Source organism: Dreissena polymorpha, chromosome 3 (assembly GCF_020536995.1).
Source record: "Dreissena polymorpha isolate Duluth1 chromosome 3, UMN_Dpol_1.0, whole genome shotgun sequence".
NCBI classification, from domain to species: Eukaryota; Metazoa; Mollusca; class Bivalvia; order Myida; family Dreissenidae; genus Dreissena; species Dreissena polymorpha.
Window position 1 is genome coordinate 98,242,970 of NC_068357.1, and position 22,741 is coordinate 98,265,710.

The 22,741-nt window shown below is 33.6% G+C and overlaps 2 protein-coding genes across 3 annotated transcripts in view; one reads left to right on the top strand and one right to left on the bottom strand.

The window, feature by feature from the left end:
• Positions 1–21,606, top strand: part of LOC127875469 (uncharacterized) — a 28,057-nt gene extending 6,451 nt beyond the window's left edge. The window contains exon 5 of one of the 2 annotated variants that reach the window (XM_052420541.1): positions 21,093–21,606. In XM_052420541.1, the coding sequence (XP_052276501.1) occupies positions 21,093–21,514 (422 nt within the window). In that variant the 3' untranslated portion in view covers positions 21,515–21,606. Of the gene's footprint in view, positions 1–2,757; positions 7,777–21,092 lie in introns of those variants that run through there. The other variant, XM_052420542.1, reaches the window with a different exon arrangement.
• The window catches only part of LOC127875468 (transcription factor IIIB 90 kDa subunit-like), a 45,601-nt gene continuing 37,095 nt past the window's right edge, over positions 14,236–22,741 (bottom strand). The window contains exons 15-17 of the mRNA XM_052420540.1: positions 19,529–19,655; positions 19,037–19,126; positions 14,236–16,852 (exon numbers count right to left, since the gene is read on the bottom strand). Of these exons, the coding sequence (XP_052276500.1) occupies positions 16,815–16,852; positions 19,037–19,126; positions 19,529–19,655 (255 nt within the window). The 3' untranslated portion in view covers positions 14,236–16,814. The remainder of the gene's footprint in view (positions 16,853–19,036; positions 19,127–19,528; positions 19,656–22,741) is intronic.

Sequence of the window (22,741 nt, forward strand, 5' to 3'; positions counted from 1 at the left end):
AAGGATGAAAACAAACAACAAATAGATCACTTTTTGTTCGCAACATATAGAAACTGATTTTAACCTTAATATATCTGTACAAACTTACCTTGTTACACAGCAAATAAATTCATAAATCTAATTGTTTTAGTTAATTGTGCACACCAATTTTGACACTTTTGTTTCAGCATTTCTAACCGTGTTTAATCGCACCTTTGTTCGTCACAAGCATATGATCTCGTTATGATCGGAGACTGCCCAGACAATTACACAGAAAACATGCCTGTGTCATAAACATAGGGACCTATACTTTAATTGGGTCCCTGCATAGACCACATGTGGCAGACTTTATGATACCTCCATGTCATCTCTTGGCATATTGAGCAGTCATATTGAGCAAGCCAAATATTTAAGCCATAATACGTAACATTTGCTTTAATAAATAATTTAACATATTAAAAAAAGATGATATTTGTCCGAAACGGATTAACAGGAACATGTGTATCTATATGTTAGCCAGTTTAATCATAATAATACAGTGCTTTATAACTTTAAATTTAAAATATTGTGCAATATTACTGCTACACAATTGATGTATTTAACGCGGGTACCGGCAAATGTAAACTCAGCAATTTAGTGTAAAGATTGTACGTTCTTGCAGTGCACGTAACACCATCATGAAACAAAGCAATCATCATGAAACAAAGAAATCACAATGGATAAACAATATTTGCGTAAAATAAATTAAATAAATATATATTTATGATAAAATGCAAGATTGTTACATGTATCACTCCTTATTACTTGTTTAGAGATTTCAATATACATGCAAAGACAGTTCAATTTGCACAAGATGCAGGTTTTATTTCCATTTGTATATTAATTAAAATTTATTAATATTGTAATTCAATGGAAACGGAACGAAAATTCATTCTATGGAAAAGAAAGTTACCACGACATTTAACGATTGTAATTTATTCCGTTTTTTATGGCTTTGTTTTATAATTGATTAAATGCGCCTCTTATAATACACTTTCGATCTCTGATGAACAATAACAATATCCACACCTTTCATAGTTATAATCAGATTAATATATGTTTTATAAGTTTTGAAATATCATTTTTTTAAGTCTTACTTTACAAAAGAATACGGCTAATTTATTGTTTTGTTGTGTGGTATTGTCAGTATTTAGTCTTCCGACCACGTTTACTCTGATGCTAATAACTAATTTGTATATTATAAAGAGGAAATTATATATATGAATATACATTTATTGGTACTAAATATGATATATTTGCACTATTGTTTAAGAGTTGTAATGATTATTTCGGATTTTTTATGGTTTAATTGACTAAACAAAAGTCCTTTATACATGTTTTACGTGACTGTAACCAGTGTTTTTGCCAACCAGTCAGTGCGCATGCGCGGAAAATCTCGAATGTAATCAATAACAATTAACTCGTCTATATACAACTATAAATCTGACATCACATTTTTAATCATCAAACTTTGAATAAGTATTTGAATTAGTGTTTGAATTAGTGTTTGCCCCATATTCTTATCAAGTAGTGTGTACTTTCATCAAGATCAAAGGCTTACTTGGTTTTAATGATATGCAATTTGTAGTACATTTATATGTTTAAAAAAGATTGATTATCGGTAGTTAATGAACAATTTTTTTTAAACACTTTGCATCTTGATTGATGGTTGAGAAGAAATGCTATTAATTGGAATGAAAAGCAAACTGATGATGAAAGAGATAAAATATCTGTCAAGTTAGATATTTCAACTTTGCAATTTCTGGTATTCTGTTATCAAATTAGGCTTTTTTTCCTTCTGCTTGAACCAGTACAGTTAACTTAGAAGATTTCATATCAGCTATGTCAAAACAATATTATTGTATTTGAACGACTTACAAAGATTTATGTTCGTCACATATTGATAAAGTTAAATGAGAATGATCAAATAGCTTACTCTGCTATACATTGACAAACTTTGACAGATTAATCTTTTGTTTTAGAGCATATTTAATACACCACAAGCACAACCATAACATATTAAATCATGTATGGCCTTCTCGTTCATCATTTACAAGGAGGTTTGTGGGAGAGATAAACAAAACTTAAGTTATGACTTTAAATGTGTAGTAAAATAAAAACTGTTTTCTTGGAATCAGGATCTAATAGCAAACAGCCACTATCCTGTTGTGCAAACTTAAAGTTCAAGCATTAAATTGCATTTATAAGGAAATGGTCCAAGCAGAATTGTGCAATAAACGTTCTATCAAACAGTATTTGTATTTCATACATGTACTTAGTCAAAGATATCATTGCTTTGATGTAAAAAGACTCAAAGTTTTAATTTTCCATCCTTCTTGAGTAAAATATATTGTTCTCTGTGTTCATTGTGTTGTTATTTTTTTACACTAAAAAGTAAATAATTTTTTAAAGTACATTTTGTGTATATTCTTTTTTTTTAGTTAATTTAAAAAAGAATTAAAATTTGTATCACTTACCGCGATAAACAGTATATAGCATAACGGGTATATGACATGAAAATTTCAAATACATAATATGTTTAATATAAATCAACTGATGTCATGTTAATTAAATATGATTTTTTGCAAGATTGAAATGTGAGCAAAAAAAACGACCGATTTTGTTAGTGATTGATATCTTCATTTGGATTCTCATTGAATTTTTTGTTAAAGGATTGTTGTTGTGATGGTTCAAATCTTTGATAAGTATATGGCAAAATTTCAACATGAAATGTTCCAGGTTTGGATGAATTTGACAACGAAGACACCGTATATGAATCTCGGAGATTTTCATCAAAACAGGAATCGTACAGAATGAAAAAGCAAGAAACCACACTTCCTGTTATACAGGAAGCAAATCCAGTTAATGGAGTGACAGAAAGAAACAAAAAGGCAGTGGAAACAACAGATGGAAGTGTTAAAAAACGTACAAAAATTGATAGTAAAACAAAACTCTTGGACATCAATGATTCTAGTCCAAAGATTCATAAAAATAAAGATTATTATAAGGAAAATGGAACTGCATATACAAACGTTAATCTTAGCGGTAGTGATGAAGATTAATGTGAGTTGTGATACCAATTGTATGCATGTTTGAAGTGAACCTTTCACTTACTAGTAATGGACCTGGGTGCATCTAGGTGCATACAAAATTCTTCCTTTATCAAAAATATTGTTTTAATGTAATTTTCTTAAAAGCTCTATTTTGGATTCAAATATTTAGAATTTGTGAATTTAGAAGGATTATAAAAGTGATTTATAAGCCAGATATTGTACATTTAATACAAGCAAATTGTTTGCTCATTGAATAAGATGTTTTATGAACAAGCCATTTTAATACTCTCATCTTTCCTTTGTATGATGTTTTCATGTGAGACACTTAAAAAGTGATCCATTTTGTGTATGCTATTAATGGAGTTTAATTGTTCATTTTATCTTAAATTACCAGTACTGGTATATTACGGCTCAACATTTTATCTGACTTCAATTAGATATATTTTATGCCAAATTCTTATATACGATTATTTCTATATTCTGGGAATTAATCCGTTAAAGATGTTACATGCTGTGAATAGCACATGGTGTGTTAATTTATTCATGGCTATTTACTTATTGATGTTTTATTTCGTTCACATCATTGTGTGACACAGGACAACAACGTGTTAGCTGTTAATATTCATTGGACCGAAATAATTCCTTGTTGCATCAGCTACTGGATACATTATACACCTAGCAGGATTATGAGCTGTTATGAGTTATAATTACAAGCCAGCAGTGTGCACATATGGTCTTGTATCATTGTTACACTATGATACATGCTGGTATTGTTAAATAAAAATATGTGGTAACATTCTGTAAATATTCGCCACTCATTTTAAAATATCATACATTTTCATGCTCTTTTTTAATTTAGAAGGGTTCCACTTCAACGATTCTTCTAGAGAAAATATGTCATAAATTTTGTTTTAATTTAATAAACATGTGGCAATTTCATTTACTGCCAGGGAACATTTATAGATGCATTTTAATCATGTTCCAATTTTATAATGATTATTTATTCTAATTGTATAACACATACAATGTATTTGCTAAGAAAAAACATTTAAGAAGAAACTTAAGTTGAACATAATATAAAACAAAGATCTATAAATAAGCAAAGATCAGCTATATCAGGTTTTCACGGAAATTCCCCCGGACAATACAAGATTTGAGTCATGTGACTATAGGTTAGGTATGACAAATATTTCGTCTGTATCGGGATTGTAAGTAACGTTGTAGATTGATGGTACAGAATACATGACTGTACTACTTTATATAATGTAACAAGGCTATTGTCAAGCAATATGGTACCCTACCGGTTCCACCATTGTCAGAAATTCCACCATTTTTTTACATTTTATTTTTGGTTGCCATAGCAACCACAATTTTTGACGTAGGAACAAAATGAAATGACATGCATAATGTCCATATTGCCATCTATCCATGTTGCAAGTTTCATGAAAAAATATGAAGAACTTTTAAAGTTATCGCAGGATCCAGAAAAGTGTGACAGACAGACAGACTCACAGACAGAATCACAAAGCGCAAACCATAAGTCCCCTCTGGTGAAACCAGTAGGGGACAATAAAGCTTATCTTATTGGTAATCAAATTCTAACATTACATGTAATGCCATTAATTCACCGGTTCAAAGCAAAGATCTTTAAAGATGCCAAAATTCAACTTATGAAGTGTTATAAGCGCCCAATTTATTCAGGACATATAGTATGTACCGATACGCTAACAAGAAAAAACTTTGTCACAAGTTGAATCGTCTTATTTCCTAGGAGAAAACATCTATCATTAAAGAATGTTTATTGGTGGATATTGTCTGAGAAAGATTCAATGCTCTATCAATAACCAATCTTATTTGAATTCGGCCATTAAATGTTTATTTATAGATCTTTATATTATTATTAAATTATCATAGGATTCTTAATAAAAAATGAAATCCTAGGATGTATGAGATGAGTGGATTTTGACAATATTGCAACCTCATTTTAAGATAACAACACTTAGATGTAAAATCACCATTCTGTAATGTTTTAAAGGGACTTAATCACTGATTTTTTTTATTGATTTTTTTTTTGATTTTTTTTTCTTTATTTTTTTTATTATTTATATTTATGCATTTAAGAATAAGAATAAAAATATTTGCTGCATAGACTTATCTGGGATAACACTATGAACATGCCTCATTTTCTCAAATCATGGCTCAAGTGATTCATGTATATACAAGGGAGCTCCAACAAATACATGCTAAGGTTTAAATTGACAAAAATAAGTATCCTGTTAAAGGGGCCTTTTCACAGATTTTGGCATGTATTGAAGTTTGTCATAAAAATAAATGCTTTATATTGATAAATGTAAATATTGGCTATAAAAAGCTCCAGTAAAAAAACAAGAGTAAAATTAAAGAAAGAAAAAAGTAACCCTCAACTGGGCTCGAACCACTGACCCCTGGAGTAAAAGTCTATCGCTTAGACCACTCGGCCATCCGTGCTCATACAATGAGCGATGTATTTTATTCTTTATATAAGCAATCATTGTAGGATCACAAAATATAACAACAACAACAGAACTCTCCAAATTATTCAATTGTTTTACTTTAATTGTGTTGCAACGCTTTATAATTTTCAGGTTTTTAAATCATCAAAAATGCATATAATGGATATTTTAAAGCATGGTAAATGTTAAGTATTACTGTTTCCTCACACATATCATAATTACAATGAAAATTTGTGAATCTGAAACATATTTTTTAATTTTGTCAATTTACCAAAACGTGCGAAGGCCCATTTTAACCCACTACCTGTCCATAGTTTTCGTGCTCAGTGAAGCGTTATATGGTGAGAAATGAAAGTTGCATTTAAGTTTAAGTGGAGAAAAAACAATAAAGATTACCCTCAGGCCATTATATGATAGTGTCTGAAATAAAAAACACTTAACAAATTCTGATATTAGTTGATGTAGATGTCAGAAAACATTAACTGATATTTTTCATATGATTAAAAACTGTGTTTACTGTTATGTTGACAGAGGATTGTGTTGTTTTCTACCTTAAGTATTGTAAAAAAACAGTTTCCATATTGGAACACTGCTACCTACGTTGTTAATTAAAAGGGTATTAGTGTGACTGTCACCATATAACTGAATGAGTTAAAGATAATTTGTTAAAAGGTTCATAGTACTGTTACTTGTGATCATGGGAACCAGTCTTAAAGCCTATATTTGTTCGCAGTCCACATTCAAGGGTTGCGCAATGCTGACATGTTTTAATATAATGATTTTTTACAGTTTTAAACAGTATTTGTATTTTTCGCAGTATTCAGCTTGTTACTTCCATTCCAATTGGTGGTTGTGTTAACTGCATTCCTTATTCAGGGTTTTCTGAAGTTCATATTTTACGTTTGGGGACCTAAATATAATTATGTGAATGGAGCATATTTAAAATCTGATTGCATTTGTAATCTTTTTCATTATTATTCATCCCATAATTTCATTTGTTCCTGCTTTAGAGCTGGACAATTGAACGTCCTTATTTCTCAGTTTGTATCAAATGATATACAGACTTACTTGTGTGTTTTTTATTAAACGTTCACAAACATGATGCTGTGTTATTTGATATCATCTGTACTTACCGGTATTCTATGGAGTTTTGTGTGAGATAAACGGGAAAAAAAGCACAAACTCAAGTTCAGTTTTCAATATTGTGCAAACATTAAACTTATAGGATGCAGTTTACAGCTTATTTACTGCAAGTATTAAAGCTTGTTGGTCACCATTTTGGCCAGCAAGGAGAGGCAATTTTTGTATGTACAAAAACAAACAAGAATTAACTAATTAACCATTTAGATCTCGTATTTTGACACATTTATTTATTCATTACTAAATTCAAGTTTTAAAGGCTTCATGTCAGACCTTTCTAGATACTGATGAGCAGCAAACAGCATTAAACCTGAACAGACTGCGAGTTACTCGCAGGCTGTTCTGGTTTCACTTCTTATGGGGGAAAGGGCCTTAACCCTTTGCATGCTGGGAAATTTGTCGTCTGCTAAAATGTTGTCTGCTTAATTTCTAAAATAAGCATTTTCTTCGATTTATTTCAAAGAATATTATCAGAATAGCAAACAGTTTGGATCCTGATGAGATGCCACGTTCTGTGGCGTCTTATCTGGATCCAAACTGTTTGCAAAGGCCTCCAAAATTCGGTTCCCGCACTGAAAGGGTAAAAGATTTGTATTGACCTAACATTAAATAAAATGAGGCTTGTTATGGCCTTGGTCAACGTTATAGAATACATCAAGTTAACTTAGATATCAGTAAACCTGAATGAATTGTAATCAAATGCCAATAATCATCAAAAGTTGGTTTGTTTAAAAAAAATACTGGATCTATAAAGTGCACATCTTTCAATAGATTGCTGTAACGTTCATAATCATATGTTTAGATTCATGTTTGTCAAGGAAATCATTATTATATGATAAGATTTATCAGTGACTTTACTCGAGTATTTGTTTTGATCAAGGACCATTATCATTTCAGATAATATCATAATTTTATCATAAGATAAAACATTTCTGCTTTTCAGTTATGCCCATTACCGGTACATGTAAAACAGTTGTGTTTTATTTGTGTTTTTTCATCCCTTGCTTAAATGGACCTGCATATTTTTCCATGCTGGCATCATTTCATTAAGAAGATAAATGTATTTCAAATGTGATGCTTGTTGCGTAGTGTGAACCTCGTGTATTTTTATCTGTCCACTTTTGTTACACAAGGGCAGCAAAAAGGATACATGTTCCTTATAAATATGACCCCATTCCCCTTATGCATCTCTTTCAACAACATAAAAAAGCCTTAATGCATGTAAAGTGTAATAAATATTCTGTGAAGTGAACAAGATTCAAAGAAATATGATCCTCAACCTGGAGAAAGAGGGTTTAATGCATGTGTGTCAAGTGTCATCCCAGATTAGCCTGTGCAATCTGCACAGACTTATCAGGGATGGCACTTTCTTCTTGTATGGTATTTTTCTTGTAAAGAAAGTCTACTTTGCAAAAATCCAGTCAAGGAGGAAAGTGTTGTTCTGATTAGCCTGTGGCTACTTCACAGGCTAATCTGGTACTACACTTGAAGCAGTTGCATTAAGCCCCATATTCCAAGAGCGAGACTATGACATTGATCAGCTGTCAGCTCATCCAGGTCCACAGATTGGATCAATACTGTGGCAGTTTATTCTTGTTTACAGCAATGTTTGTAAAACTTTATAACAGGATGCGGTTTTATAAATATTACATAATAAGCAAACATGTTTCTGATTTGCTTACAGAAGACACTCAGTTTGTTCTTCCTGATAAAAAGCTATGCAAGTTTTGCTCAAAAGGTGAAAGTTATGCTTAAGGCTATCTTTGCCTCTCTCAAGGTTAAAAGTATTTGAAGTTTAAAGCTGGTCTGAACTGGCTTAATGGTTCATTTTGTGTAACATGCTCTGGCCTTAAAACTCAAATTAATGTTATTCAGATTTATACTGTAGTGAATGTAATTATTAACTAAGTAATGAAATGATTTGAGTAATTGGGAGCCAGTGCTTTTAAACTTTGTAAGACAAAGTTAAGTTGAAGTTTGCATGATAAGCAAATACATTTCTGATTTGATTACATAAATGTCATTCAGTTGTCTCTCCCTTATAACAACCTTCAAAATTTTTGTTAACCCTTTGCATGCTGGGAAATTTGTCATCTGCTGGAATGTCGTCTGCTGAATTTCTAAACTTAGCATTTTTTTCGATTTTTTGTCAATACTATCAGAATAGCAAACAGTTTGGATCCTTCTGAGACGCCACATTCTGTGGCATCTCATCTGGATCCAAACTGTTTGCAAAGGCCTTTAAAATTCGTTTCCAGCGCTGAAAAGGTTGAGACAAACATGGTACACTAACATCTGAGGTTATCTTGGCTTGTTTCAAGGTTTCTTGTTTAAAGCGCATATTTTGACCTTAAAAAGTCTAATTGAAGTTTATCAGTTGTTTAAACAGTGGAGCCATTTGATTTAAGTCAATTTAATGAGTGTAAGGAAGTAAAGTAATAACTGCAGTATCCAGAAGCCCATGTTTTTCAACGTTTTAGGACAAATTTAAGCAATGATGCATTTTTTGTGAGGTTTAATTGCTTTGCACCAACCTCTTTTATAAGTAAAATTAATTAACTCTTTCAGTGCTGGAACGGAATCTTGAAAGCCTTTGCAAACAGTCAGATGAGACACCACAGATCTCTTCAGGATCCGAACAGTTAGCTATTCTGATAGTATTCTTGGAAAAAAATCGAAGAAAATGCTAATTTTAGAAATTCAGCAGACGACATTTAATCAGACGACAAATTTCCCAGCATGCAACGGGTTAAGTTATTTTATTCATTTGCTTTCAAATCATGATCTTGTCCTTTATTTATTGGAACAAACATGTATTTTCTAAAGATTTCCATTTTTGTGTGTGCTAAAATAATGTCAGTTGTAACTTAATTATTATACCTCACTTCTCAATTTTGAAATGCATTTAAAATTTAGCGTAGTACACAGCGCATTACATAGAAATTAAAAAGACTTATGTGTCAATGTAAATGATGTGTAACATAAACTCTTGGAAGATATGGGGCACAGATACCCCCACACTCCACTTTAGTCTCAAAACTCAACTAATGTCTCAGAAACAAGCTTTCATGTTTATGGCCAAAGTTGACTTTCAACATTGAAATCTAATGTAATCTTGACCTTTGAAGACAAGTTATTTTAAAGCAAATGATATATGGTGAAGATTTAGCTTCAACAGGAATATTCAAGCTGTTTTAATGTCCAAATTTGACCTCTTAGTATTCCTGAGGTCGATCGCCATTGAAATGATGAAACAATATAAAACTGGGCATTATTTCTAATTAGTCTATTGTTGAGGGTGGCTAGATGGTGTGAGCTCATCTTTGACGGAACAGTTCTCCCCTGTCAGACACTCCAATAAAATTACAACACATTACTATCAAGGTTGAGAGACTGATTTTACATATGACACAAGGTCTTATCATGGTTTACAATCAAGCAGTTATTTAAAAATCCATCAATTCATGCTAAAGACATGGCCAAGACAAGTAATTTAAAGATGCACACATTTGACCTTTAAATTCTTTGTAAGTTTTAACTTGGTCTTTGAGGTATAGAGATGTCATACGTGACATGTGGTCTTGTAAGTTGTGACGGTTTACCTTTGTTCAGTTACTTAAAATCCATTAATTTATGGGAAAGTTAAGACTGAGGGAATAATTTCGGACTTACATCTGGACACATGTACTGTACATTCTTTTGGATACATTAAGAGTGTTCATCCTAAATCTATAATATTGTTTTTGCTTTAAATTTCAATTGAAGGTTAAACAAGTTTGACATTAACAGTGGCTGAGCTGCAATCCTGTTTTAGGAAAAGCATTTTACACCACTTGCAAAATGCACCAATTACAAAATGCATTTTGCAGTCTGCAGCATTTTATGTTAGGTTTGTTAATGACTTTCCAAGGAAATACTGTAAATGCAATGTATCGGTGAAATTAAATTAATTTATTCTTTACACAGTATTGTCAATTTTGCAAAGGCTTCAAAAATTTATAATTTATATTAAGACAAGTAATATATACCTGTTAATGTATGTACATGGGTTTATGCGCCTTTTCTGTTTACATGGCAATGAGTTGGAAACCATTAAATGCACAATCTTGAAGACAAAATATTCAACAATTCCCTTACAGTGCTATGTCATGGTTTTAAAGGATTATAGTGAACACAAACAAGAGGGCCATGATGGCCCTTTATCGCTCCACTGTTTTTCTTTGCGAAAAAAACGTGCAATGCGCATGGGTTGAAATGTACTCAAGCATGTGACTTTCTCTTTCGCATAAAGTTGGAAGGGTGAGCATTTTTATATATGGAAAAAGTTACTACCGTGTTAACTAAACAGACTAAAAAGCCCGGGAATTGGTGCACAGGTCCTTTGCTAATTACGTAGGTACATTTATCTCTCCAAAAGATATTGTCGTTCTTTCTATTTCACATATTTTTAGATGCTGAAGATCAAATCTACCCATTTGATTTGAAACAGATTCACAAGACCCATAGGAATCAAAATGCCGTAACACATTACCAAACAACACATTTTGGACTTTCCCAATTTGAAAGAGGTTGCAGACGTCAATTAAATTAAAATGGAATATGAAGGAAATGATCAGGTAGGGTAGAAATAATTATAATAAAAGGAGAAATTGCTCATCAACCCACACATCCCTAAGACCAACAGGCCAGAGAATATTATGATAATCTAAAGATTATTTCTTTAAATTTATTAATGTATTTAAGTAATACATTTGACTTCTAAGATCAATTCATAACTTATATTAAGAAAATTATAAAATGGTCAGAAATATAATTATATGGATTGTTGAGCAATTGACAATCATATCCACAATTCGTGAGTCACGATTCACATATGGAACAATGAATCATTAGTTATTAAAAAGCAGCATATACAATAGTTAAGAACATTGCACTTCATTAATTTCAACACCTCTTGGATACAAAGTTTGAGTTTACCGTGCAGTATCATATTGACTTTTCTTGAAATAATTATGTTCATGGAAGTTGTGTTTTTAAAATCAATAATATATTATTAAACTGGTTTTAACACTACAAAAAAGACATGAAATTAACATGTCATCCAAAATATTTTCATCCGGATATATGGTCACTTTCAACATATTTAAATAAAACCCGACTTTTTTCAGTTTATAAGAAAAACATTCATAACACATGTTCTTACTTCAATGCCTTTTTAAACAGTCACCATCTGACCTAAAATGGCACTAAATGACAGGGTTTTATCTCATGTTTACAAGATGTTGATGGTCACAGCCAAACGACCGCAGTAATCTCCACTGGTAAACGTCATATTTTCAGTTTTGTGACCCCCGGGGCCGGGTCAAATTTGAGCCCAGGGGAATAATTTGAACAAATTTGGTAGAGGACTATTAGATATCACTACATACCAAATTTAGTAGCCCTAGGCTCTATAATAAAGAACAAGAAGATTTTTAAAATTTGCACAAAATAGGCCTTTATTAAGCATATGTTCATTTTTGTGACCCCTGGGGCAAGGTCAAATTTGTTCCCAGGGGCATAATTTGAACAAACTAAGTAGAGAACTATTAGATGTCACTACCTACCGAATTTGGTAGAAATAGGCCCAATGGTTATGGACAAGAAGATTTTTATAGTTTGCACAAAATGGGCCCAATATAAGCATATGTTCAATTTTGTGACCCCTGGGGAACGGTCAAATTTGATCCCACGGGCTTAATTTGAACAAACTTGGTAGAAGACTATAAAATGTCATTACATACCAAATTTGGTAGCCCTATGCCATACGGTTATGGACAAGAAGATTTTTAAAGTTTGCACAAAATAGGCCTTATATAAGCAAATTTTCAATTTTTTGACCCCCCAGGGCAGGGTTAAATTTCACCCCAGGGGCATAATTTGAACAAACTTGGTAGAGGACTATAAGATGTCATTACATTCCAAATTTGGTAGCCCTAGGCCCAATGGTTATGGACGAGAAGATTTTTAAAGTTTGCACAAAATAGGCCTTATTTAAGCACATTTTCAATTTTTTGACCCCCCGGGGCAGGGTCAAATTTGACCCCAGGGGCATAATTTGAACAAACTTGGTAGAGGACTATAAGATGTCACTACATACCAAATTGGGTAGCCCTTGGACAATGGTTATGGACAAGAAGATTTTTAAAGTTTTCAAAACTAGGCCTTATATAAGCAAATGTTCAATTATTTGACCCCCCGGGGCAGAGTAAAATTTAACCCCAGGGGCATAATTTGAACATACTTGGTAGAGGACTATAAGATGTCACTACATAGCAAATTTGGTAGCCCTAGGCCCAATGGTAATGGACAAATAGATTTTTTAAGTTTGCACAAAATAAGCCTTATATAAGCAAATTTTCAATTTTTTAACCCCCCGGGGCAGGGTTAAATTTGACCCCAGGGGCATAATTTGGACAAACTTGGTAGAGGACTATAAGATGTCACTACATAGCAAATTTGGTAGCCCTAGGCCCAATGGTTATGGACAAGAAGATTTTTAAAGTTTGCACAAAATAGGCCTTATATAAGCAAATTTTCAATTTTTTAACCCCCTGGGGCAGGGTCAAATTTGACCTGAGGGGCATAATTTGAACAAACTTGGTAGAGGACTAAAAGATGTCACTACATAGCAAATTTGGTAGCTCTAGGCCCAATGGTTATGGACAAGAAGATTTTTAAAGTTTGCAAAAAATAGGCCTTATATAAGCAAATTTTCAATTTTTTAACCCCCCGGGGAAGGGTCAAATTTGACCCCAGGGCATAATTTGAACAAACTTGGGAGAGGACTATAAGATGTCACTACATACCAAATTTGGTAGCCCTACGCCATACGGTTATGGACAAGAAGATTTTTAAAGTTTGCACAAAGTAGGTCTTATATTAGCAAATGTTCAATTATTTGACCCCCCGGGGCAGAGTAAAATTTAACCCCAGGGGCATAATTTGAACAAACTTGGTAGAGGACTATAAGATGTCACTACATAGCAAATTTGGTAGCCCTAGGCCCAATGGTTATGGACAAAAAGATTTTTAAAGTTTGCACAAAATAGGCCTTATATAAGCACATTTTCAATTTTTTGACACCCCGGGGCAGGGTCAAATTTGACCTCAGGGGCATAACTTGAACAAACTTGGTAGAGGACTATAAGATGTCACTACATACCAAATTGGGTAGCCCTTGGCCCAATGGTTATGGACAAGAAGATTTTTAAAGTTTTCAAAAATAGGCCTTATATAAGCAAATGTTCAATTATTTGACCCCCCGGGGCAGGGTCAAATTTGACCCCAGGGGCATAATTTGAACAAATTTGAAAGAAGTTTACCACAGGAACATTCCTGAGAAATTTCATCAGAATTGGACCAGTAGTTTAGGAGAAGATGTTTATAGAAAAAGTTAACGCACGGACGCACACACAACGGACACAAGACCATGACATAAGCCCCGCTGGCCTTTGGCCAGTGGAGCTAAAAAAACTAACTCACACCAATACTTCTACTTTTCAAGCTTTATTTCCAGTTGTTATCAAAAAGGTCACACTTCAAAAGGTTTTCACCACATTTAAGTTTAATGACAATACAAGTATGCAATAATGTTCATTCAAATCAAAATATATTGGTGCACAACAACATGTTGGTAAATATGTTTGTTAAGTTTCAGTTTCTATCAGATATATTAAGACAATGTACACTGTGCAAGCCTGAATAAATATCTGTCTTGTCTATCAGCAATCACTTTTGATTTACAGGTTGAAAAAGGGAAATCTATCCTTTCTTAATCCCCCATTTGAGAGTTGAGGACATAACTATAAAGATAATAACTGCAAATAACTGTACAAACAACTATTAAATGCACCATTTAGTTTCCAATCATTATATAGGTCAGCCTGTATTAAATTACATCAATGAGTCTATTCCTTTATATCTTAAGTCATTACACGTTTCTACATATGCACTCAGACAAATGTTAACAATACATATTTTAAATGAATGATTCACTCTAGAAATACTGCAGGTACATATAAATATGAATAAATAAATTACTGTTACAACGATAAAAAGACGCATTCCTGTTACAATAAATAGACAAATAAATAAACATGCTGCCTCGGTTAACAATGCCCAGAGAATAGTACTGTAAAAAAAGAATCAGTGAAATGTGCAGAAAAAAGTGGTTAAGTAAAAAAAATACAATTACACATACACATTATTACAGTTTGCTGCAGTTTTATAAACAGGAACAGTGCAATTTTAGAAGAGAAAATGAAGCTCCCTAGTTTTTCCGATGAAAGATTATAAAGAATGGGTTCTGAAATAGATATTTGATATAAAAGCCTGATGACAAATATCCAGATTTCAACATTTTATCCAAATAATCACCAGTCATTCAACAGTTGCCCTCAATTGTTGTGCAGAAAAATATAGCAGAAATGGAAATTAAAATGATGTACCGGGTAATATTCCCAGATATAGTCAATATGCATATTAAATGCACTGAAACATTATTTTTTAATCACAAAACATTTTATAAGATATTATGCACAGAAAAAAAAATGTATAAGAGAATTTGAATTATTTGTTGTACCGAAATAAACACAACATGCAATCGAGGGAATTATCAGAAATAATGGTAGTTTATTTTTTTTAAGAATATGGTCTAGATTCAAGTACCTCTTCACCATTTCATGCATGCCAATATTATCAATGACTTGTTGTAGTAAAATAAGACCAGTAAATTAACAACTGCATAACTGTAACATGTTGTAAGAATTAAAACATGATTTAAATAAGTTGTAAAAAGATTTTCGAATGCCACACATTAACACTGCATACAAATAAACCTGATCATCGAGACCTTGCCAACATTACATAAACTAATTTGAAAGCGTAGGCCCTTCCCAAAACTAGAGGACTTCCTGTGTGTGTGATAACTTGTGATTGTCCCTGTTCGCTTCTGGATACTTTCATTGACTGTTAGGCGTACTTATATTTACTTATTTATATATATTTAGATTGACAAACAAAATATCTACCAATAAATATAAGAGCAATTTTACCCTTTGTATGAAATAAAGCAACAGTAAAACAGTAATACCGGTAGACTTGGAAGTTAGCTTCAATTGAATTTAGGCATAGTTTTAACAATCACATGTACAACTGAAGAACATTGAGGTAATTAGTAAACATAAATAATAGCTTAGGTAAAATAATTGTAAATTGTAAAAAAAAATTCATCAACACTGCGTGGCAAGGTTATGGAATTCTCCTGCAGGATTTGTTTAACATAGATAATTTTATTGGGTCATTTTATTGTTGGATACTTAAGTTTTAATTAATTACTTACTCATAACTTTACTCAATTTGTTTTAACCGTCTAAAAACAGGCAGAAGATGTTAAAATGATATTTAATCGCAACCCCTGCCTAAATCCAAATTATTGGAAACATAAACCAGTCAATACACCACCACAATTAAATTAATTGCACATTACTGGTTTTAGCGTAAAAGACCACCAAAACATCTTTGCTAATCATGCATAGGGGCATATGACCTGAAAACATCACAATTAACAACTTTGTGTGGGTCAAACAAAAAGGTTCTTCTAGTTCCAACTCCTGAAGTCTTCTGCTTTAACACCCACAAATCACTGCTGTAGCATCCAGTTGACCTCTTTAATACCAGTCAACCAGTTTGTGTTGTTTAAAATCTGTTACATCCATAGACAGTCCACCAATTGATTTGGTACAGCAGACAGATTTGACTTGTTGATGGCCCAGTCAACCAGTTTGGCACTGATTGAAGCAAATCAATACTAACAGTCTGCAAATCAATACTAACAGTCTGTACGTTTAACACTCACAGTCAATCAGTTGAACAACAGACAGATATGACTGTTAATGGCCCAGTCGACTAGTTGGGCACTGATTGAAGCAAATCAATACTAACGGTCCGCATATTGAACTAAATTAAAGCCACCTCCACAGCCCATTCTGATCCCTGATGTCTCTATTGCACGGTAGAATGTGAGGTGGGTGTTGGAGATCTGGGGATTGGCTGGTAGGTACTTTCAGTTTCAATCCATGTCATAGCCATACTCATCCTCCATTGACACTGAAATAAGGTTTACATGGACTTATTTTATTCAGTTGCTACCATAAATACTGAAATACAGACTTAATTTTAATCACTGGCCAACATCAACACTGAAATACAGATTAACAAGGCTTAATTTTTATCACTGGCCAACATCAACACTAAAATACAGACTAAATAAAGTATTATTTTAATCTGTGGCCACCATAGAAACAGAAATGCAGATTATGTAAGTCAAATTTCAATCATAGTTACCATAGACAGTGAAATGCATGTCTCATTTAACTCTATAGTCAAAATTAGTGTTAGCCTTTGTGTGTCTTATGGAGTATTTGATGTGTCTTGAAGAGCATGTATATTTCTGGTGTCAGTGTTTGGTTCTTGGTTCCTTGCCATCAATACAAAATACATGCTGTAATCTGCTGCTGTAGAAGCTGGGGTCACTTTGTGTGTATTTCAACCCTACCATCATACATTTTTAACTGAGCTTGCAAATATTCTCAGTTTAATAGTTGATTTCTTGCACCATTTTTGTACTTTCTAGTGATAGGATTTTGGTTTGCTTGACCTAATTGACATGACGCCTTATCAGTGATCGCTCCGCCCACTTAATCGCGTGGCTCAGCGGGAAGAGAACCTAGACAAGCTAACACCAAAATGGCTTCTTTGCCTATAGACTGCATATAGATTTACGCGATATTCCGGATGATTTTATGGACTTGTTTAACACCATATTACACTTGTAAAGGGGTTGATGCCATTTAGTTATTCTGCAAATGCAAAAAATATACTGTACGATTAAAGAGAACATCAACTATTTTTAACGGGTAAATCGGTACATTAAACACGCTCTCAAACGCTTGCGCGCTTACCGAAATCGAACCCGTTATTACGTGCACTGGTCGTATATGCAATAAATTAACACTTCACCAGTATTTACCCGTGTTATTAACAAAATTATTACCGAAACATTCCCCCTTACCCGTGTATTTGACACGAAATAGCTCTTTATAACTGGGAATTCGGTGAAGTTTTACGCGCTTTCTGACGCCAGGTGGGTACCTCAATCCCACATGTTATTGCGTATAAAAGTGATATTAATCATATTAAACATTGCTTATGGGACATTTATCAATCACTATAATTTAAAGCGCAAAAACAACACAGTAAGTTTGGACATTGTCTGATATAAAATTAGCGTTGTACGAAATGGAATACGGTCAGGCTATTATAAATTAATAAGGCTACCAATATCAGACGCTCGCGCAGAAACCAACTTCCCCGAAGTTACCGCATTTATTGGTTAACTAATATCAGTAATAATAACTCTTTTACAATAGCATTTATCGATACGTCTTTATTAAAATAATAACAAAATGGTTTTCACTTGTTTCTGTTACACGAATTGGGTACCAACATTCTCAATTATTTTACATGCAAACGTGACATAATACATACTTAATAATGCTTAGTTATTGCTTATATGACATTTCAAGTTTGTGAAATAAATTAATGTTCTATAAAGGGGATCTTGGTAATTCTTGAAGCTTCCACTCGCTCTTGTCAAGACCGCATTGCCGCGTTGGAAATGGTATAAATTTAATTCATCTAACTTATCTTTCTGGATACCAAATGTCAGAGTTGCATTAACCCTTTTTACACCATATTTTTGCCATATTTCATTTCCGTTTTTTAATCCGAACAAAATAAACGAAACTCGTTTGTAGGGACGACCGCATGCCTTTATCCATCTCTTACACTTCTCAAGATCTTTTTTCGGCTTTGGAAACAAAATAAATTCAATGTCACCAACTTATCTGTCAGGATATCGATTTCCCGAGTTACATAATCCCCATTGACACCGTTTAACCATTTTTAATCGTTTTTTTTTAAAAAGGAAAACATAAAAAACTTGTTGGAATAAAAGTGAACCTAAACATGTAGCTTGTCTAGAAAATGGCGGACAGGTCGTTGCTAACGAGTGCGCCCGATTAATCGATCACTGATTGGTGGATCAATTCTAGTGGGCGGAGAGATCATAGATAAGGCGTCATGTCAATTTCAATAACTTTGTTGTTGTGATTTCATCAGTAAATGTACATGTATGCATCCCAATAACTAATGCTCGGTACAGTAATGCGGCAAACAATTTTTTTTCTTCAACAAAATTAAAGATTATTTTATTGGATGAAATTGACCTACCAGTGTGTCCTAGCAACTGTGCAGCACTCAGGTGATGCTCTTCATCATCATCATATCCATCCGCATCTTCCTCATCACCGTAGCCATCGTCTTGAATGCAATGATCAATACACAATGCTCAACGTTCACAATAAGATTAGTGTTGTGACAGTTAGAACAAAACATCTCTACATTTGGATATAGACACTAAATAAACATTAAGTTATTTGTTAATGCTGTAACATACAAGTTGTAAGAATAACAATTACAAACGCACTAATTATTATTTTAATTTTGTAGAAATATTGTATTATACCGCATAAATGTAGATGTCAGTGTATTCATCAAGAGCTATAAACAGCGATCAAAATAAGCCCCAATGTCATGTAGATCAGTTTGTCTAAATGCCTTGGTCTTCAGTAATATCAGAATTTAGGAGTGTTTAGTGGAACAGACCATTCTGATCACTGTTTACCTAAGAGATTGTCATGGTTCCCAATATAGTTAGTGTACCTTTCTGTTCGTATTGCACTGGTCCAGATTCCACGACCACTTCTGGTTCCCGCTCTTCTTTGGCCTGGGGCAGCATGGGAGGCAACTCTTGCTTCTCCGTCTTTAATTTCTTACTAGGGGGCTGTTTCTGTAAAATGAAAATACCAACATATATTAATATTTGTGGCAAAATTATATTGAAAGGGTGGTGGTTTCTTCAAATGTGATTCATCATATGTGCATGAAGTGCAGTCCTGGATTAGCCTGTGCACTCCACGCAGGCTTATCAGGTACGACAATTTTTGCCCAGAATTGACTTTTGTTAAGAGACGACTTCCATGAAAAGAAAAATGCAATTCAAGCAGAAAGTAAAGTCCCTGAATAGCCTGTGCAAACTGAACTGGTTAATCTGAGATGATATTTTATGTACATGCATTTGGCCTGGTTTTCCCAACAGAAATTCATTAATGTGGCAACACGTGTTTAAATCACTCCCACCTCCAATCTGCTGCCTCATTTAAAATGCAAAGAAAATATTCTATTACCATACCTAATTGTTTTTTTTTAATGTTAGGGTTGTGAGTTTGATTTTGCCAATTACTTATTAGAATTTTAATTCCATTTCAATCTGGCAATGCAATTTAACTATGTTTTACATTATACAATGTATGTAAATAGTAGAATCCATAAAGCATATAATGTAAAGTGTAAACAATAAACATTCTTTTTCTCCTTTTTTTAATAATCCATTGGTTTCAGCAGCTATTAAATAAAAGTATACACATGTAAATACATGAATAAAAATTGGAGCAACCAACACAATTTTATAGCAACATGTTTTTTCTGGAAACAGAGAAACAAAGCAATTCTCCTATCCATAAAACTGCAATATATCACACATTTCACAGCAGACACATTTGTTTCATCCTGCACTTGCTTATCACACCTAATTAACATCAGAGACCCCTTATGCAAGCCCATCAATCAGCAGGTAATCACTTCCTCACATCTCTTAATTGGGACCCTAAGAATTCACTGATAAGTTGTTCACACCATTCTTTCAACAATTACCACCATGGGCTCAAAGGACAGTAAAGGTGGTATCAACACTGCACCCACATCCTATATAAATAGTGGTAAAAAAAACTTATCAATTCATTAACTATTAGTATTTTAAGCAAACTGAACATGAACATCAAGGAGTTGGAGCAGACCTGTGTTTTGGCTGAGCAGCAAGTAGCTGTTTTAGGTAATGCAAAAAGGACACTGTAGTAAAAGTGAACACTCTGCCTTTTTAAATTTATATTTTAAGAGTATCTTGAAGACCAGATAACAGATATATAGATATACTTAGTAAGTTTTGGTTTTCCAAGAAAACTCATATCATTAATTAAAAATGTTAAAGCATTGGAAGAAGTGTAAAACATTAATATTTTTTTTATGAAACTCACAGCCTTAACTAAACAATTTCTCTTAATTTTAAATTTCATCATAAAGACATAGTGGCAAAACAGTCCTTTTTTATTATATTTGTATCATGTGGTAACAAATACATGTAATGAAAACTTTTTTTTTTAAATTACAGATGCCAGTCTCCATGAGTTGTCCCGCAGGATGCGTATGACAGCGGACGACTCTGAGTTCAGCTATTTGCAGTTCAAACAGACCACTATGCAGAATGTGCTGTCTATGTACGAGTCATTCAGGGACCACTACAGATGCCTGCTACAGATCGAGAGCACCCTGACCCTCAGGGAGGTCATTGATGGTAACCATAGCAACCAGGGTCAGACACATAGTGATCCTGCCATGGATATGCAGTGGGATGAAGATATGCACATACACATGGTACCAGCTCTAATAACACCAATATCAGACTATGGTAGGGTTGGGCAGGTACAAAGGCCACAGAGGGGTGATGAAATTGTGTACTCCATGGACAGTTTAACATCCGTTGGTTTAACTTCAGGTGAATTGGAAGATTTTGCCTGTTTGAGAATGGCTTGACTTGTCTTATTTCACTATTGTGAAACCTGTTGATGTGTTTTTGTTAGGTCAATAATGTTTTCTTAAATTTAAACTCATTAGTGCACTTAGATTTGTGCTACCTATATAGTGCTTACATTAAAATGCTTATATTTGTAGTAATTGTTATGTTATGAAATAAAAACATGAACAAAATATTATTCTTATTCATTTATGGTATACTATAAAAAACATGAAGACAGTGTCACTTTCTGCTTATGCATATGGAATTTAAATGGCGTTTGTCACAGGTCTGGCAACATGTCCTTGTCAGGGAAGCCTAACATAAAACAAATGAACAATAAACTAGTCTACAGTCCACAAGGAGATGCCATTTAGGAGCTGGAGAGATGTACGCAACACATCATCTGGTGTAGGGCAATCAAATTCAGAACAAGTTTTAAAAACGCGCCTTATTCTAAGAAAACTGGGCTTAATGCATGTGCATATTGAGCTTTTATGGAATAGTTTATTTCACGGAGGTCTCATATAAAAGAAAATCCAGTTTAGACGGAAAGCTTTATCCCTGATAAGCCTGTGCAGACTTCTCAGCTAACATGGGACGACACTTTACATGTATGCATAAAACCAAGGTTTCCCAGAACGGGGCAAAAAGAGCTACAAGAGCACCGCATAGCGGGTGCAAACACTTGGTTGTGAGTGCAGTTTTGAACAAGGGCTGTTTGTAAAACATGCATGCCCCCCATATGGGCTCTAAGTTGTAGTGACAGCCATTTTGTAAATATGTTTTTTGTCACTGTGACCTTGAATTTTGACCTAGTGACCTGAAAATCAATAGGGGTCATCTGCGAGTCATGATCAATGTACCTATGTAGTTTCATGATCCTAGCCATAAGCTTTCCTGAGTTATCATCAGGAAACCATTTTACTATTTCGGGTCACTGTGACCTTGACCTTTGACCTAGTGACCTCAAAATCAATAGGGGTCATCTGCCAGTCATGATCAATGTACCTATCAAGTTTCATGATCCTAGGCATAAGCGTTCTTGAGTTATCATCCAGAAACCATTTTACTATTTCGGGTCACCGTGACCTTGACCTTTGACCTAGTGACCTGAAAATCATTAGGGGTCATCTGCTAGTCATGATCAATCTACCTATCAAGTTTCATGATCCTAGGCATAAGGGTTTTTGAATTATCATCTGGAAACCATTTTACTATTTCGGGTCACCGTGACCTTGACCTTT